Genomic DNA, 16,561 nt, shown 5'->3' with positions numbered 1-16,561 from the left:
TGGTGCTCGCATCAGGATATTTCATTTGGGCTTCAGAGAAATTTGGAGCCGGAGGGGAAAGATTTAGTTGTCATGTCCCACATTGGGACCAACGATACAAGGCACAAAGAGGAAAGAGGGTCTGCTGAGGGAATTTTGAGCAGTTAGGGACTAAATTAAGAAGCAGTGCTAAAAAGGTAATAATCTCCAGATTGCTACTTGAGCCATGAGCTAATTGGCACAGGGTCAACAAAATTAAAGAGATAAACGTGTGGCTTAAGGGTTGGTGTGGGAGAAATTATTCAAACTCATGGGGCAATGGCATAAGTACTGGGGACAGAAGGAATGGTTTCAATGGGACAGGCTTTACTTGAATCTTGCTTGGACCAGAGTCCTGGTGAATCTCATAACTAGGACTGTGGGTAGGACTTTATTGGGTTCACTTAAATGGAAACTAATGGAAATACTTAGAAGGGGAAGGCTCAGCAGAGGTTATCACAGTTTCCACAACAAGTATTAGGACAGGGAGTATGAAGAAGCTCAGGAGAACTTCAGGCACAGCAGATAAGGGGACAACTATGAGAAAGGGGGCTGTCAACACAGGTCTGAAGATGTTGTACTTAAATGCATACAGTATACAAACAAGGTAAATGAGCTTGTAGCGCAGATTGAAATTGACTGGTACAATGTTGTGGGCATCTCAGACATATGACCGCAAGGGTATCAGGGCTCAGAACAAAATATTCAAGGCTATGCTTTCTTGAAGATGGGTAGGGGGATGGGTTTGCATTATTAGTAAGAAATTAAAATAATTCGATAGCAATTGGTGATATAGAGTTGGAAGTTGTAGAATCTGTGGATAAAGTTGAGCAACTGCACAAGAAACCTTTTGGAGCAGCTTGCTGTAGAGCACTGTAGAACAGGCAATTCTGGATTTTGTGATGTTCATTGAAGCAGAGTTGATTCGGTGAAGGAACCCCTCGGGTGCAGTGACCATAATATAACAGATTCACGCTGCGGTTTGAGAAAGAGAAGCTTGAATCAGATATATTGCAATTGAGTAAAGGTAACGACAATTACATGAGGGAGGAACTGGCCAGAGTTGATTGGAAAGGGAGCCTAGAAGGGAAAATGGTGGAGCAACAATGGAAGGGGCTTTTGAGGTTAATTTGGGAGGCACAGCAGAAAATCATCCCAAGGAAGAAAAGTTATTGGGAAGCCTTTAAAAACTAGCAGAGGACAACAAAAGAAACAATTAGGGGGGAGAAGATGAAGTACGAGGGTGAGCTAGCTAATAAAATAAAAGAAGATAGCAAGAGGTTTTTATTTGAATATGTAATAAGTAAGAGAGAGGCAGAAGTGAATATTAGACTGTGAGAAAATGAGGCTGGAGAAAGTAATGGGTACAAAGAAATGACGGGCAAGTGAATAGATACTTTGCATCAGTGTTCATGGTGAAAGACTGCAGTAGCATAGCAGAACTTCAAAAGAATCTGGGCAGAGGTGAGTGTAGTGACCAAAGGCTGAGGAGAAGGTGCTGGGGAAGCTGAAAGGACTGAAGATGGATAAATCACCTGAACTGGATAGAGAACACTAGATTTCTGAAGGAGATAGCTGAGAAGATTGTTGAAGTGTTGATGGCGATCTTCTAGGGAAAAAAAAACTGGAGTCAGGGACAGTCTCATAGGACTGGAAAATAACTAATATTGCACCTCTGTTTAAGGAGAAAGGGAGGCAGAAGACACAAAATTATGGACTGCTTAGCCTGACCTCATTCATTGGTAACATTTTACAGTCCATTATTAAGGATGAGATTGTGGAGGTTTTGGAAGTGTGTAGTAAAATACGGTTGAGTCAGCATGGCTTCGTCAAGGGGACACCATGCCTGACAAATCTGTCAGAGTTCTTTGAAGAGGTAAAAAGAAAGTTAGGTAAAGGAGAGCCAGTGGTTGTGATCTGTTTGGATTTCCAGAAGGCCTTTGACAAGATGCCATACAGGAGGCTGCTAAATAAAAGAAGAGCCCACAGTGTGAGGGGAAAGCTACTGGCATGGATAGAGGATTGGTTGACTGGCAGAAGACAGAGAGTGGGAATAAAGGGATCTTTTTCAGGATAGCAGCTGGTGACTAGCGGAGATTTGCAGGGGTCAGTGTTGAGATGACAATGATTCATATTATGCATTAATGATCTAGGTGAAAGAACTGAAGGCATTGTTGCTGAATTTGCAGATGACACAAAGATATATGAAGGGGCAGGCTAGGACATTGAGAAAAGAAATGGCAGATGAAATACAGTGTGGTAAAGTGTGAGATTATGCACTATGTTAGGAAGAATAAAGGCGCGGACAATTTTGTGAATTGGGAAAGGTTTCAGAAGTCTGAAGCATAAAGGGACTTCACAATCCTAGCTCAGAATTGTCTTAATTGGAAGTTAGGAATGCAAATTCAACATTAGCATTCATTTCAAGAAGACAAGAATACGAGAACAGAGATGAAATGCTGAGGTTACATAAGGCTCTGGTAAGACCACATTTAGAACATTTTGAGCAGTTTTGGGGTCTGTTTCAAACGAAGGATATACTGGCATTGGAGAGAATCCAGAGGACGTTCACAAGAATGATCCTGAGGATGAAGGGCTTGTCAAATGAGAGGCGGTTGAGGACTTTGGGTCTGTACTCAGTGGAGATTAGAAGGATGAGGGAGATCTCATTGACACTTACAGAATATTGAGAGGCCTGGACAGAATGGTCATGGAGAAGATATTTCCAATGGTAGGAGAGACCAGGACCCAAGGGCACAGCATCAAAGTAAAGGGACAGCCCTTTAGAACTGAGATGAGGAGGAGTTTCTTCAGTTAGAAGGTGATAAATCTGTGGAACTCATTGCCACAGAAGACAGTGAAGGCCAAGTAATTCAGAGTATTTAAGACAGAGATAGATTGGCTCTTGATTAGTAATGGGATCAAGAGTTATAAGGGAAAGGTAAAAGAGTGGAGTTGTGAAATGTACCAACGATGATTGAAATGTGGGGCAAACTCAACAAGCCAAATGGCCTAATTTTGCTCCTGGATTTTGTTATCTAAAAGCTTTAGTCAAATGAACTGAATATGAAACATAAAAACAGTTAAATCACATTGTCAACCTATAGTATTTTGTTTCTTAAAACATAAAGTCAATATTGAAGAATTGCCAATGCCCAAATAATCAAACAAAAAGTGAATGAACAGATTATGATCACTCTTTCCACTTTGCCCTCCTGTTCTAATGAGAGAATTATTTCACAAGACAAGAAAGAGAGCGGAATGTATGTGTGTACAGATGTGAAAATCTGGTTTGTGAATGCATCACAACAGCTTTGTATCTATTTGGTTTTCCATCACCAATAAACACTAAATGTTTAGAAAGGAACATCTTTATTAATTTGATGCTGAAGAGCAATCTTTTCATTTGAATTTTGTTCCTCATGTGCAGTTAACGCAAACCTTGGAAGTACTGTGAAAATAATAAGAGTTCAAAAGGACACAGACAGGCTGATGGAATGAATGCCAGATGACATTTAGTGTGGTGAGAAGAGTGAGGAAATGGAGTTTAAAATAAATGAAAGTAATGGTGATAGACTCCTTGCCAAAACTGCAAGTGATTTCAAATGTCACACTTTTTCATCTAACCTACCCTCAGACGTAATTGCAAGAATGGTAAGCTGCTACACTCTCTTGTCTCACTGCTGACTTTGCATGATACCAGATGCAAGGGCGATCCGAACATCTGTGCAGCTTGGCAACTGCATGACCGGTACAGGGAGTTTCTCTGCTATCATCCTTCACTACAGTGTACCAAGCATTGCTAATCATGCCTTATTTAGATGATTATACCATGGGATAAGGTAGGGAAATACCTCAGACAGAATGAGGAATTAAATTCATGCAATGGCATTAATCTGCACCACACCAATTGTGGAACTGGCCTCCTATCATAAAGGGTACAATTCTAAAGGAGTGCTGGAACCTGGGGGTATAAGTCTGCAAATCAGGGAAGGTAATAGGGCAACTTTTGAAAGTTGTTAAAACATCAAATAGAATCCAGAACTTTATGAATACAGTCATAGGATACAAATGAAAAGAGGTTATAAGGAACCTTTACAAAACTCTCGTTCAATCTTATCTGGTGTATTGTGTCCAATTCTGAGTGCCACTCTTCAGGAAGGATGTGAGGACTTTGGAGAAGATGCCGAAAAGATATACAAAAAATGGTGTCAAGGAAAGATATACAAAAAATGGAGAAGCTGTGGTTATTTTCCGAGAATAGAGGGTGAAAAGAGATTAGATAAAGGTGTGAAAGTCCTGAAGGGTCTAGCCAGAGTCAATAGGGAGAAACTGTTATTGTTGGTAAAAGAGTTGAAAACTCAAGGAAATGGACATAAGGTGACTCACTCCGTCCCCCGCCCCCCCCCCACTCCCCCCCAAGCCCCGGTCTGGCCCAAAAAGGCAATGAATGAGGAAATCTTATTTTATGCACTAAGTGATTTGGATCTGCCTGAGAGTGTGGTGAAGGTAGATTCAGTTTTGGCTTTGAGGTAAGCACCTAAAAAGAAAAAGGTTGAAGGGCTATAGTGAAAGATTAGAGAATGGGGCAAATTAAACTGCTCTTGCAGGCACACACACATGGTCTCTTCGTGTAATTTAAGCATTCTCTGAACCAAAGATTTATGAGCTGTGAAACTATTATTTGTATGAGACTGAAAGTGAGTGTGATAACTGTTTGGTAGTGATAAGGATCACAGAAATCACAGACACTATCCTTACTCAATATCCACCAACGGCACACTTTCTAGCTAGGACTTTTGGAGATTGTAAAATTTTACAGCATTTAAGGAGGTCTTTTGTAAATGTATCCACCAATTCCCAAAGTATTTCTTGCTATATTCACCTATTTCCATTTTAAACAAGGAATGGGAACACTTTTTCTTTAAACATTCCCTGAGCCAAAGTACTGCTGAGATCAACCCTTAAGCCTCTATTTACATTTTGGTGAAACAGTATGTTTTACAGTATACTGTAATTCCGTCTATTTATTCACATATAATGTTTGTGATTTTTTGACATGAACTTTAAAAATTAAAGAAATATTTCAGACAATCAATGAGTTATACAAAAATGAGATGATCATCTAAAAGGTAATAGTTTGGACCCCATATATTTTGGTAGATTACAGGATTTTGAAGCATCAAAAGATATGCCAGTCGCAGATTCTCAATAGTTTGAACATTAACAACAAATGAGCCAAAATGTTCATGTTAAGAAATTAAAACCCAATTTTACAGCACCAAATGAAATAACAATCTTCCTCCTGCTTTAGAGCACCAGATGAAATAAAGATCTTGCTCTGTGCTGAAATTAATTTGTCATTTTTAAAACAAAATAGGAGATATAACACAGGAAACAACCACAGCCTTACCTAACCATATTGAGTTGTGCAGTACTCCATTCTTCAGCCCCCAGGTCACTGTCTCATGCCATAGTAAAACAAAAAAAAAGAATGTCAAAAGCATGGTAACAGTCGTACCTCAAGGTTTGAGGGTGTTCTAGTAAATGTTTAGTGCTGTAATAGTCTCAAATAGATGTAGCTTCCAGTAAATTACGTGGTGCTCCAACATCTGGTCTCCAGACGTTATTTCCTAACTGTTTAATAGCTGTGAGGTCATTGTAGTTGCTAAGACTGCAGTTGCTGTAGTATAACAGTACTCCAATTGTAATGTGGACAATTGTTATTTTAAGTGGTTTCAGAGTAATATCAAATATGCTATAATTAATGAACATTTTAATTAAAATGAGAGTGATGGTTAGATGTGTGATGGTTTTCTAAGTAACAATTCAGCATTTATTTCCCCTTTATTCTAGTTTAGTCTCTTGGAGAATGCATGTAGACAGGGTTGGCAGCTGATTTACCATAGCTCAGCTGAGACAATGCAGTCACTGTGTAAGACATTAGAATTAAAAGCACATCTACTTCAACTTTGTGGTTTTCTGTTTCCCCATCCCCAAAGTCCAAGAACAAGTATCATGTTCTTGGGCTGTGTAGGTATGAATTCCAATCCCTGTATTCTAAAGAGGGGACCTTATTTTGTTTGCAGATTTCACTGCTTCTGTACTATTTCAGGGCATTATTGTAAATGATGCCATGAAAACAATTTATTTCCAAAATTGAAATCACCTAAAAGATAGTCCATTTTCAACCTTCACAGCAGACATGTAGGACAAAAGGTTGCCAGACCACACACATTTAAATAAAAACAAAAATTATATTGCAAGCTTTATGAATAGTGTAAAAGAGAGAAAAATGGACAGTTAATAGCAGAACACAGACATGCTCCTTAATTCCAGCATTTTATACTTTTATTTCTGATTCTCAGCATTTACATTCTACTTAATACAGCCTCTTTTTAAACATACAAAAGTCCATTTTAGAGTTGTGCCCATCTTACACCTGTAACAAATTGACACCAATCTGTGGGTTTCCAAACTGTACATACCTCTTCTAGATATCCAGTAGCAAGGGCTGGGTTTTACACCATCTGTTGGCTGTCGTTTTGGTGGTGACGGGGAGTGGTGGTGATGCATACTTTATAAAGCTCTGGTTAAGCCCCATTTGGAGTACTGTGTCCAGTTTTGGTCCCCACACCTCAGGAAGAACATACTGGCACTGGAACATGTCCAGCGGAGATTCACACGGATGATCCCTGGAATGACAGGTCTAACATATGAGGAACGGCTGAGGATACTGGGATTGTATTCGTTGGAGTTTAGAAGATTAAGGGGAGACTTAATAGAGACGTACAAAATAATACATGGCTTGGAAAAGGTGGATGCTAGGAAATTGTTTCAGTTAGACGAGGAGACTAGGACCCGTGGTCACAGCCTTAGAATTAGAGGGGGTCATTTCAGAACAGAAATGCGGAGACATTTCTTCAGCCAGAGAGTGGTGGGCCTGTGGAATTCATTGCCACGGAGTGCAGTGGAAGCCGGGACGCTAAATGTCTTCAAGGCTGAGATTGATAGATTCTTGTTGTCTAGAGGAATTAAGGGCTACGGGGAGAATGTTGGTAAGTGGAGCTGAAATGCGCATCAGCCATGATTGAATGGCGGAGTGGACTCGATGGGCCGAATGGCCTTACTTCCACTCCTATGTCTTATGGTCTTATGGTCTTATGGTCTATACAATATAGGGGTGCCAATGATCCCAACTTCCAGCTATTTCAGACCTGCCCCCTCAACTGCAAACCACCATCCCCCTCCCAAGAATATATTAAGTCGGAGGGCGCTGCAATTGGTAGCCGAATAACTATATTTAAAACCAAGAATTAGACAATAGACAATAGGTGCAGGAGTAGGCCATTCGGCCCTTCGAGCCTGCACCGCCATTCAATATGATCATGGCTGATCATTCCTAATCAGTATCCTGATCCTGCCTTATCTCCATAACCCTTGATTCCACTATCTTTGGTTAAAGGTCAGTTGAGTTTGTCACCAGACTAACATGTTGACAACACTATAATATGGCTAGTGGGTAGGAAGAAATGGGAGTACTTTTTTGAAGACAACAAGGAGAGCAGAGTACATAACTTGTTGGAGTTGTTCTGTGAGCACCAGAGAATACCCCTGCCAAGATGCCAACCTCATCCTCCCTACATTCCTCACTGCCTGACCTCTAAATCCCAATTTGGAGACTGTGAGGACTGCACATGCTGGAAAATCACAGTCAATATGGAGCTGGAGAAAGCACAGCAGATCAAGCATCATCAGAGGAACAGAGAGTCGATGAAGGGCCCCGCTCAAAATGTCAACTCTCCTGCTCCTCTGATGCTGCTTGACCTGCTGTGCTGTTTCCAACTCCACATTTTATCGACTCCAAATCCCAATCACTCAATCCTTCTTCCCCCCCTCCCAGGACTCTTAGAATCCCATCCCAGTCTTACTCCCCCAGGGCCTAACTGGTTCCAGTGCCCATCTTATCTTCTTCAAAGGACTGCTGCAGTCCCAGCAGTTCCTGCCAGCTGAGCTCTGCTATCTCTGCTATCTTATCTCGGCAAAGTAGATTGGCTGGCACTTCTTGAAGGTGACACTTTTTCGTATTAAAGTGCGAATGTATCGCTTTCTCCTCAGTTAGACCCCTGAAGCATGTAAGTACTATAGGGTGGGGCTCTCTCTCATGTGTTGGCTGCTGGCTTACTTGCCTTCCACGGAAATGAGCCATCTACTCTTCCCCACCCCAATCCACCCATCACCACCACACTGGTCCAGCTTAAAATTGAGTCCCACACTAGCAGAAATGCAATACTAAAGAAAATTGTTAGCTATTTACTTCAGAAAGTTAGGTAATACATATATTTCCCCTTGAGGAAGCCTCTGATGGGTAAATTATTTCTTGGCTTGAGTAGTCTATGATTGATGATAGCCAAGTTTGAACTTTCTTGAACTTGCTTTTATTTACTCAAAGCCACATAGAGAGGATTAATTGAGTCATGATTAAACAAAAGAAATATTGTCCTGACAAATGCAAGATATTACAGATGCTGGAAATCTAAAACAAAATCAGAAAATGTTTGAATCATTTGGTAGGTCAGGCAGTATGAGCGTAGAGGCTGTTAATATTTCATATTAATCTCCATTCCTCAGTGTCCAAAGATGTTAGGGTTGATCAATAAGACAGGGCTCTGGAAAGAACAATAGGGAGGAGGGAACAATGGGGTATTGAGGAGATATAAATGACAATGGCAGAACAGTTCAAGGGCAGGAAAGCATGGAGAATCCAATAGGATAGAAAGGATTATTTTAGTTGGGAATATGGCCAGGGTAAAGCAATTAGATCTCAGCTATGTAATATGCCAATGCAGAGAGGACCAATGCTGGCATCAATCCACACATTTTCCATTCCCACTGGCTCTGGCATAGCAGTGTTCTATTAGCAGCTTCTATGCCTGAGACAAAATAGGAGTATGGATTGTGATCTGAAGTTGTTTAACTCAAGGTTAAGGCCAGAGGCTGTAGTGTACCCGGTAGAAAGACAACATAATATTCATTGTTTTAGCAATGAATTTCATTGAGACAGTGAGGTGGTCAAGAGTAGGGAAAGCAGTGTTGGAGTGTAATAGAGAATTGAAGAGGGAGAGAGTCAGAGTAATGCAGTGCAGAAAAGGCCCTTTGGCACTGACATTAACTACATTGAAGATGCATTAAATCCCAAATCCCAGGCAGTGCATTCCAGATTCCCACCACCCCCTGAGTGATTTTTTTTCAAATCCACTCTGAATCTCCTGTCCTTTACCCTAAAACTATGCCCCCTCATGACTGACCCTTTAACAAAAGGGAACAGCTGTTTCCTTTGTACCCTGTCTATACCCCTCATAATCGTCTACACTTCATCAAGTCCACCCTCCAGCCTTCTCTGCTCTAAAGAAAAAAAATAAGCCTATCAAATCTCTTCTTATAGCTCAATTGCTCCATCCCTGACAACAACCTGGTGAACCTTCTCTGTATCCCCTCTAGTGTTATCACATCCTTCCGATGAAATTTCCTGCCTCGCATCCCATAACTGCCTGGGATGCAATTCATCCAGGCCAGAAGATTTGTCTGTTTTTAAGCCTGAGCCTCCAACACCTCCCCATTTCCTTTATCAAACTATGCAAGTTCCTCACAATTCCTTTTCCTGAATTCCGTACCTATGTTCTGCTTTTCCAGAATGCAAACTGAAGAGAAACATTCATTCAACACCCTTCCAATATCCTGCAACTTCACACACAGATTGCCCCCTTGGTCACTAATGGATCCTACTCTTTCCCTGGTTAACCTTTTTCCTTTAATGCATTTATAGAATATCTTAGATTCTCCCAAATCCTGCTCGTAAGTCTTTTCTCATGCCCCTTTTTGCTCTTCTAATTGCTTTCTTCAGTTCCCTCTTACACATTCTATGTTACTCTAGGGCTAGAGTTGAATTGGTCCCTTTGGAACTACTCAAAGCTTTCTTCATCTTCTTCCTCAACCAGTTCTAAATTGTCCTAGATATCCAGGGGTTCCCTGAACTTATTACTCCTATATTTCCCTGTAAAGGGTACATGTTGGATCTGTACTCTCCTTAACTGCTTTTTGAATGCCCTCCAACTGCTCCACTATGGACTTATCTGAAAGGAGCTGTACTTTAATAAAATCTGCCTTCCCTAATCCAAAGCTGTTTTTTTGTAGGCCACCTGTCTCCTTGTCCAGAACAAATTTAAACCTTCGTATGTTTTGGATACATTTCATGAAATCCACCCCTTCTAAACCCATAACACTATGACTATCCAAATTTATGTTTAGAAAGTTGAAATCCCCTGATATAATTACTCGATTATTACTCTTACACACCTCATAGAGTTATAGAGTCATAGAGATGTGCAGCATGGAAATAGGCCTTTTGGTCCAACTCGTCCATGCTGACCAGATATCCCTTCCCAATCTAGTCCCAGTTGGCAACACCCGGCCCATATCCCTCCAAACCCTTCATATTCATATACCCATCCAGATGCCTTTTAAATGTTGCAATTGTACTAGCCTCCACCAATTCCTCTGGCAGCTCATTCCATACACATACTACCCTCTGTGTGAAAAAGTTGCCCCTTAGGCCTCTTTTATATCTTTCCTCTCTCATCCTAAACCTATGCCCTCTAGTTCTGGACTCCCCACCCCAGGGAAAAGACTTTATCTATTTATCCTATCCATGTCCCTCATGATTTTATAAACCTTTATAAGGTCACCCCTCAGCAGATCTCACCAAATGGCAGAACAGATTCAATAAGCCAAATGGCCTATTTCTGCTTGTGTCTTATGGCCACACCATCTCACAGTTAACCACGTGCTCACTATGCTTCAAATTTAAAGTTTTCCCTCTTTTTTAAATTCCTTCAGCACTTTACCTCTTAAGATCTATAACCAAGGTGGCCTCTGCAATTCTCAGATATGTTCACCTGTGCCTCCCCACCCCACTTCTTTCACTCCACCACTGTGGGCTGTCTCTTCAATCATGTAGATGCCATGCTCTGGAATTAACTTAAACCCCTCAGTCTCCTTTTTTTTACCCAACATCTCCTTGTCTAAGCTTTCACTCATTTTCTATCTCAGAACTCATTTTTGTCTGATTATGTGAAGCAGCGTGATCATTTTTCTGTAAATTAAAGTCAAAATTTAATTCAAAGTCTAAATTGTTTTGCTACAAGAATACAAGTTGTTTGTTTTCTGTGGATTAGTGCAGCATCTGGTTCTGCATGGCCAAGTGCAATGAATAAAGTGACACTGAATCAGGCTTTTCGTGGTGTTAGAAGTTTTAGGAACATTGACTAAGACTCATACTCTGATTAATAAAATTTACAACTATTAAAAAATTGCTTGTTATCCAAAAGCATTTAATTGAGTTTTAAGCCCACATCCCTATACAGTCCCAAACCCTATGTATTTCTTCCTCGCCTTACCTGTGTGGAAGGTACAGGGGCAGGTGTGGGTTGTGTTACCATGGTAACTGCCCCACTCTGTGCTGTAGATGCAGTGGTTGCGGTGTTTGTTGTTCTTGCTGTTTCACCATGCACACTTTCAGGAATACCTTGTGCAATCATAGCAGGTGACTGGACTTGATTTGATGCAACTCTGTGAACTATCTACATATTTGCTCCTCTATTTCCTTCTGACTCTTTAGGACCCTATACTACACTCCCAGTAATGTGACTGCTCCCTCAACATTCATAAATTTTACCCACAAAGCCATGATTGAAGACCTTTCCAAGATATCTAAGGGTTTGAGCTACAGTGAGAGGCTGAATAAGCTGGGGCTATTTTCCCTGGAGTGTCGGAGGCTGAGGGGTGACCTTATAGAAGTTCATAAAATCATGAGGGACATGGATTGGGTGAATAATCAAGGTCCTTTCCTCAAAGTAAGGGAGTCCAAAAGTAGATGGCATAGATTTAAGGTGAGAGGGGAAAGTTTTAAAAGGGACCTAAGGGACAACGTTTTCACGCAGGAGGCAGTGCATGTATGCCAAAAGAAGCGGTGGAGGCTGGTGCAATTACAGCATTTGAAAAGCATCTTGATGGGTACATGAATAGAAAGAGTTTAGAAGGATATGGGACAAATGCTGACAAACGGGACTAAATTAATTTAGAATATCTGATCAACATGCTTAAGTTGGGTCTGTTTCCATGCTGTACATCCTTATGATTTGTTATCATTTCTCCTTATTCCAATAATTGATTCCTTAATTAACAGTGCTACTCCACCACAGTTATTTACATCCTCTTCTGTCTTGTCTAAAGACTTTATACCCCGGTATGTTGAGTTGCCAGACTAGCCCTTCCCTTAACCATGTTTCTGTAGTGGCAACAGTATCACACTTCAATGTGTTAATTCACACATTAACACATCAGTCTTACCTATTGCACTCCTAGCATTACAATAAAGACTACCCAGCCTTACCTTACTCTCAAAACACTCAATGTAGCTGAATTCACTCTGACTTGTTTTCTTTACCGTTGCATGATGTATCGCCATTTCATCAATTAAGGTCAGTGACGGAAAACTCAGGGTCAGGACGGAGAGGAGATATTAAGGAAAGTGTTTTCCCAGTCTAGTCTCACCAGTGTAAAGGTGATTGCATGTAAGCAGTGAATGCAGTACTGAAAATGTGTTGCTGGAAAAGCGCAGCAGGTCAGGCAGCATCCAGGGAACAGGAGAATCGACGTTTCGGGCATAAGCCCTTCTTCAGGAATGCCCGAAACGTCGATTCTCCTGTTCCCTGGATGCTGCCTGACCTGCTGCGCTTTTCCAGCAACACATTTTCAGCTCTGATCTCCAGCATCTGCAGACCTCACTTTCTCCTCAGTGAATGCAGTACACCAGGCTGAAAGAAGTACAAGTGAATCACTGTTTCATCCTGGATGAAGTTACTGGATAATATGAATGGACGACATGAGAGGACATCTTCAGCACTTACACAGGAAGTTTCTAGGGAAAAGGAAACCGATCTTAGGAGTGATGGATGAGTGGAAAGGGTCCCTTAACAGACAGATCCTGTAGAATGTTGGAAGGATTGGAGAGGGTAGGGGAAAGTAAATATTTGATACTTTCGTGTTGTGTTCTCCTCCAATTATAAATTCCTCTAGGATAATATTGATCTAAAATGATAGAGATTTTAACAATTCGAACTTTACAAACACAGCACCTCTCAATGCATCCACTGTATTTTATAGTTAATTTTCCAAAGACATCAATATTTGGTCTTTTAAACCCTCTACATTTTTTGACAGCATTAGAAAAAATAAAATTCAAAACTGCCTGTAGCCTTTTGTCATGCTGGTGAAGATTGTGTCTGTCGGGAACTGGGGCAAAAATGATGCAGTCTTACCTGTTGAGATTTTCAACTTTTTGAATTATTTATGATAGAGCATAACTGTGTATGCAGGCTGAGATTCAAAATCAAAATATATGCTCTGCGGAAAGACTAGAGCCAACCAGACTGTAAACAGTGTCAGTCAAGGTCACCATCACCTTCTGTCTTTATTCCTCCAGTTTTTTCCAGGCTGTGATAGAGGGTCTCTCGGATATCAATTTTCTCTCCCAGATATGTGAAGCCAAGTGACTGGCATTTTCAAAGAAAACTTGACATTGAACCACATAAAGTGATCTCTGAACAGTTGTTCACAAGTTCAGTCAATGATTGTTTTTAATTTGTTTAAGGGATGTAGCCATCACTGGCGAGGCCAGATCTTTTTTCCATATTCAGACCAAGGCTGTAATGTATTGCCCTGGAGGAATGCAATGAAGCATGAGTGAATACATTATTGTGAAGTAAGTGTCACTTAATAGCATTGTCAACAACATCACTTTGCTGAGACTTAATTAATGACAATTTGCCGGGTTACATTTACACTGCTTTTCATGCATATGACAATTTTTCACATTCCTGATTATATGCCAATGCTGAAGCTTTACTGGAATAGCTTTGTTAGGAGTGTCATTGGTTGTAGAATGTGAATCTTCAGCACTGTAATGAGAAGATTGTCAGCATTTATAGCCTGTGAAGTATCCAGGATCTTCAACCATTTCTTGCAACAATGTGGAGTGAATTGGAGTGGCATGATGGCTCACTGGTTAGCATTGCTGCCTCACATCACAAGCAACCCAGATTTGATTCCATTCTCAGGTGGCTGTCTGTGTGGAATTTGAACATTTTCCCCATGGCTGTGTGGGTTTCGTTCAGGAACTCCAGTTTCTTCCCACAGTTCAAAGGTGTACTAGTTAGGTAGATCGGCCATGGGTAGGCTAGGTGGGTTAGCCATGGGAAATGTAGCCTTTTGGGTTGTGGATCTGCATGGGATGCTTGTTGGAGGTGTGGACTCAATGGGCAGATAGGCCTGCTTCCACGCTGTGGGAATTCTTTGAATTGAGTGACTGACAATGCTGGGTGCCTCAGAGGAGGCTGAAATGGATTACCACTTTGAATGTCTGGGGTGAGATGCTTGCAAATGTTTTGTGCTTTGCATTGATATGTCAAGCTGAAAAATGTGTTGCTGGAAAAGCGCAGCAGGTCAGGCAGCATCCAAGGAGCAGGAGAATCGACGTTTCGGGCATAAGCCCTTCTTCAGGAATCAGCTGAAAAATGTGTTGCTGGAAAAGCGCAGCTGGTCAGGCAGCATCCAAGGAGCAGGAGAATCGACGTTTCGGGCATAAGCCCTTCTTCAGGAATCAGCTGAAAAATGTGTTGCTGGAAAAGCGCAGCTGGTCAGGCAGCATCCAAGGAGCAGGAGAATCGATGTTTCAGGCACAAGCCCTTCTCCTAATTGATATGTCAAGCTCCCACATAATTAAGGATGGAGATCTTACTCACTCCAGTTAGTTGTTTAATTGCCCACAAGCATTCAAAACCAGATGTGACAGGACTGCAGAGTTTAGATCTGATCCATTAGTTGTGGAATTACTTAGCTCTATCACTTGCTATTTATGCTGCTTGACATGCAAGTGGTCTTGCGTATTAGTTTCACAAGGTTTTTGGTCTATCAAGGGAAGCAAGGAATACAGGAGTGGACAGGAAATGGAACTGAAGCTGAGCATCAGTCATGAATGGAACAATGTTGACAGACTATATGATCTCCTATTTGTTATACTTTTAACCATGAGCCATTCAGACAAAGTGGATAAGAAGATCAAATTTACTTTGGTTGATGGATCAATAACTGAGCTCAGAGCCAGGAAGATTAGAGGGAATTTGGAGGATCTTGTTTCACCAAGAGGGTGGTGAAAATCTGGAAGTTGCTGTTTGAAAGGGTGGTAGAGACAGAAGCCTCCATCACATTTAAAAAGTAGTTGGATAAGCACCTGAATTTATATAAATTACAAAGCTTGGGACCATGACCTGAAAATTAGCATTTGGCCAAATGGCTACTTCTTGACCAGCACAGACGTTACTCTGGTCTGGAAGCACGGTTGTTCAGTGCTTCACAGCACCAGGGACTCAGCTTCAAGTCTATCCTCATGTAACTGTGTGTGGAGTTTGTATGTTGTTCCCGTGTCTGCGTGGGTATCCTCCAGGTGCTCTGGTTTCCTCCCACAGTCGAAAGATGTGCAGTTCAGATGGATTGGCCATGCTAAATTGTCCACAATGTCCAGGAATGAGCAGGCTCGGTGAATTAGGCATGGGAAATGCAGGGCTACAGAGATAGGTAGGTGGGGATGTGATTCGGAAGGTGGACTCAATGGGCCAAATGGCCTGCTTCCATACTGTAGGGATTGTATGATTCTGGCAGTGGGTTTAAATGTGAGGAGCATGTACAATCTGGTGGAGTAGTCTGCTCAGCTGCTCCAACCAAATTGTAATTTTACCAAAAATAGGATGGCATCAAGTAGCCTGCCTGCCACTGAGCCAATTGAACCTCACTTAAGGGCCTCATTGTGCCAGCAGCATTTTGTTTCACCAGCAGTGCCTGAGGCCCACATCAGGCAATTCATTGTTTGCTAAATGGGCTGATGATGAGCTGGAGGGGAATCATTCAAAAGAGTAACCCTCCTCCCAAGATTCCTCTGCATTCCCCCTGCAAGCCCCTCTCCCCTCCACCATCCTCTTCACTGGGACAGAACAATATGGCATCCAGAGAGACTGCTGATTTACCTGCTGGGCTACATCCGACACAGCAGGCCTCATCTTGGCGTCATTTGTGTGCTGGCAGTGGTCATTACTCCTGGATACGCTGCTGGTAACAGAGGATTGCAGGTTTCTGATTGGCTGGTAGCTCTCTAAGGCAGAACCTCTTGTTCCTGAGGGGTAAATCCCATCTCATCTTTCTTCATTGTCTACCTGACATATGATGACAATGGGTACTGGCATGGATTCCCCACTTGGAGTGATAGTCATACAGCACAGAAACAAACCCTTCACTCCAACTCATCCCCACCAACCAGACATCCCAACCTGACTTAGTCCCATTTGCCAGCACTTGGCCGATATCCTTCTAAACCCTTCCTATTCATATACCCATCCAGATGCCTTTTAAATGTTGTAATTGTACGCACCCC

At 41.6% G+C, this 16,561-nt stretch overlaps 1 protein-coding gene across 1 annotated transcript in view; it reads right to left on the bottom strand.

Annotated features, from left to right (window-relative positions):
• The window catches only part of tnfaip6 (tumor necrosis factor, alpha-induced protein 6), a 51,248-nt gene extending 45,604 nt beyond the window's left edge, over positions 1-5,644 (bottom strand). Inside the window, exon 1 of the mRNA XM_043694155.2 lies at positions 5,432-5,644. Within this exon, the coding sequence (XP_043550090.1) occupies positions 5,432-5,525 (94 nt within the window). The 5' untranslated portion in view covers positions 5,526-5,644. The remainder of the gene's footprint in view (positions 1-5,431) is intronic.
• Positions 5,645-16,561: the final 10,917 nt, after the last annotated feature.

The sequence above is a fragment of the Chiloscyllium plagiosum genome, unplaced genomic scaffold (assembly GCF_037043375.1).
Source record: "Chiloscyllium plagiosum isolate Xiang-an unplaced genomic scaffold, Cpla_swu_hap1 HiC_scaffold_7, whole genome shotgun sequence".
In the NCBI taxonomy this organism is placed as follows: Eukaryota; Metazoa; Chordata; class Chondrichthyes; order Orectolobiformes; family Hemiscylliidae; genus Chiloscyllium; species Chiloscyllium plagiosum.
The sequence above is the reverse complement of the archived record's forward strand: the minus strand, read 5'-3'. Positions and strand labels throughout refer to the sequence as shown.